At 37.2% G+C, this 3,076-nt stretch overlaps 1 protein-coding gene across 1 annotated transcript; it reads left to right on the top strand.

Annotated features, from left to right (window-relative positions):
* Positions 1-352: 352 nt before the first annotated feature.
* On the top strand, positions 353-2,722 carry LOC109018756 (exopolygalacturonase-like). The gene is made up of 4 exons (XM_035683036.1): positions 353-566; positions 808-1,116; positions 1,241-1,759; positions 1,868-2,722. The coding sequence occupies exons 1-4, from the start codon at positions 435-437 to the stop codon at positions 2,135-2,137; spliced, it is 1,230 nt and encodes a 409-aa protein (XP_035538929.1). The 5' UTR covers positions 353-434; the 3' UTR covers positions 2,138-2,722.
* Positions 2,723-3,076: the final 354 nt, after the last annotated feature.

The following is a 3,076-nucleotide window of genomic DNA, read 5'->3' as shown; positions in this document are numbered from 1 at the left end:
AATACACGTAAATACAGGATATCACAAAATTAGGATACTAATTTAATTGTTTGCCATGCAGGCTACTAACAAATTAATCTCCCTAGCTAGCTAGCGATTGGGCATATTAGAAATAGTAGATCTAAGAGAAAATCACGGGACAAATGCCAGTTGAGTGAGAGCTTCAAGGACGAAGCCAAGCTAAGATCAATAGAGAAGTCATTGAATTAGTTGAATAAACTAAATACCATAAAACTTATTAAAGGTGTTGCATAAGATTAGGAAACGATCGATTGACAGTTTCAACAAGTTTGGACGTACGGTTTTGATTCAAGACCCATGCAGTATAAATAGCTGGGTAAACCAAAGGATCTTTTCATCGATCATTGTTGCAAACACATTTAGATCAGACAAAGAAAGCTGAGTAGCGCTAGACAGATAGATAAAACATCAAGATGGCAGTGAATTTAAAGCTCGCGTTGATGTCCTTGGTGTTTCTGGTGGCATTTAATGCCATTAATCATGCCCAAGCCGCAGTTTTTGATGTGACGACACATGGAGCAAAGCCTGGTGCAGATATGACCGCGGTATATACACATATACATACATATATAATATATTATATATATATATATGATGCAATATGCATGCATTACTACTGCAATTCCATTTAAGATGATGCTCATTTTGTTGATCTGCATAAATGTTTAGATGCTATACTTATCATAAATATTGATCTTCATCAGTAGTACCACTTATGATCTTATAAAAAGAAGAATTAAGGCTTAATTTACTCTTTTTTCCGTTTTCGGTTTCTGTAATCATCAGGCTTTGACCAGTGCTTGGAAAGACGCATGCGCAGCAGCAGGAAAAAACCAAGTTGTGGTTCCAAAAGGGACATTCCAATTAGGTCCAGTGAGTTTAGACGGACCTTGCAAGGGCCCTATTGAATTCCAGAATCAGGGCACCATCCAGGCTCCAGCAGACCCCAGTAAATTCCAGGATTTCTGGATCCAGTTCCTTCATGTTGATGGGTTCACTCTGTCTGGGGGTGGAACTTTCGATGGGCAAGGACAAACTGCTTGGAAATCAAATACCTGTGTGAATGACCTCAACTCATGCGGAGTACTTGCCGCTGTAAGAATTGATCGGCATGCAATAGATTTTCCACCACTCTATATATATATATATATATGACACTAATCACTTATAATTATTTATTAATATGTGGTTCTCAATGTTTCAAAATGAACGTATGCAGAATTTGAAGTTCAGCTTCGTCACAAATGCAGTAGTCACGGGCATAACATCACTAAACAGCAAATATTTCCACATAATCTTGTTGGGCTGCAATGGCTTGCAGATGGAAAAACTAACCATCACTGCACCTGCAGACAGCCCCAACACAGATGGAATCCACATTGGACGTTCATCTGGGATTACAATTACCGATATTAAGATTGGAACTGGTGATGATTGTATCTCCCTTGGTGATGGAAGCCAAGACATTACTATCACAAAAGTAGCATGCGGACCTGGCCATGGTATCAGCATTGGAAGCCTTGGAAGATACAAGAACGAGGAACCTGTAAGTGGAATCACAGTCACCGGTTGCACCATTACCAATGCCCAAAATGGCGTGAGGATCAAGACATGGCCTGGTAGCCCTAGTGCTGGTTCTGCAAGCGGTATGCATTTCGAGGATATTACCATGACTAATGTGGATAATCCTATCCTCATAGATCAAGGATACTGCCCACACGGTCAGTGCAAAGCTCAGGTAAGAATATCACGTGGAATTTTATGTTGTCAGCTTCAATCAACTTCAATGTGCAAGTAAAAACTAAAGATCTTTTTTTTTTTCTTGGGTCGATCTTCCTGGTTCTAGGCTCCCTCTACGATCAAGATCAGCGACGTTAGCTTCAAGAACATTCGAGGCAGTACTAGTAATGTAGAGGCTGTCAAGCTAGCTTGTAGCAAGAGCGTACCGTGCGAGAAAGTGAATCTTCAGGACATCGACCTTAAATTCACAGGGTCTGGAGAGTCTAAAACAATATGTGAGAATGTCAATCCCACAATTTCTGGCACTCAGAACCCTCCGGGTTGCACGGGGGCACCTGCAGCAGCGGGGGCACCTGCAGCAGCGGGGCCAGCATGAGCGGGGGCAACAGATCAACCAGCTTAAACAGAATGCTTCTCAAAACTAAATGAGTAATATTAATCCTTGATCGAGCTTAAATAAAATTAACGTAGCAGTCAAATCTACGTAGTAAACTTTTGTCCTGTGGTGGTTAAAACACCACCTTATACCCCGTTCCTCATGATCATGTCCATGCATCCCTTTAAAGTAATGCATGCAGTCGGCAACTAGCAGAAATAAGATTTTGTAGAGTCCCCGCCCTTTAATGTAAGTATAATAATATTATACCTTTCTACTGCTCGTTTACTATTATTTTTGTAATTTTATTTTATTTTTTTAATTTTTTATTTTACTTAATGATTAAAAAAATGATTATTAATAAAATTTTTAATTTTTTTTAATGATTAAGATTATTAAAAAAATACTTAAAAGAAAATGATAAAAAAAATAAAAAATTTCAAATATAATATAAGTAGTAAATGTGTCATAGCCCTATCACTACCTTTCATGTAATCTATTCCACAATACTTTGCCATTGGTTGTATCCCATTGCCTTTGTCAATAATAATAATAAGAAGAAGAAGAAGAAATATTCTAAATATTTATTCAGATGTTTGAGAATTTTGTTTAATAGTATTAATAGTTGATTGTTTCATGCAGTCTATCATTGTTAATATTTTCGGGTAAAATGTTATTCATCATTCTTTGATGTGACATTAAATTATTAAAAATTATTTATTATATTTCACTTATGAACCTATCATCTAAAAGTAGTGGAGGAAGTAAATATATGGCGGTTACAAAAAATGACTTTGAGGTATTAAAAAAGGACTATTTATTAAAAAGTGGAGGAAGTAATACCATGGTTACAAAAAAGGGCTTTGAGGTATCAAAATCAATGTTTTGAATACCCCGTGACCATTTCGGTCGAGATGTTTCGATACCGTTACTGTTTTG

Source organism: Juglans regia, chromosome 1 (genome assembly GCF_001411555.2).
Source record: "Juglans regia cultivar Chandler chromosome 1, Walnut 2.0, whole genome shotgun sequence".
NCBI lineage: Eukaryota > Viridiplantae > Streptophyta > Magnoliopsida > Fagales > Juglandaceae > Juglans > Juglans regia.
Note: the sequence above shows the minus strand (reverse complement) of the source record. Positions and strands in the feature narration are given on the sequence as shown.

What these genes read in the sequence shown, in the direction of transcription:
- LOC109018756 (XM_035683036.1), top strand. Translation starts at nt 435, where the DNA reads ATGGCAGTGAATTTAAAGCTCGCGTTGATGTCCTTGGTGTTTCTGGTG. An exon ending in CTGGTGCAGATATGACCGCG is followed by an intron (nt 567 to 807) that starts GTATATACACAT and finishes TGTAATCATCAG; the next exon opens with GCTTTGACCAGTGCTTGGAA. An exon ending in CATGCGGAGTACTTGCCGCT is followed by an intron (nt 1,117 to 1,240) that starts GTAAGAATTGAT and finishes GAACGTATGCAG; the next exon opens with AATTTGAAGTTCAGCTTCGT.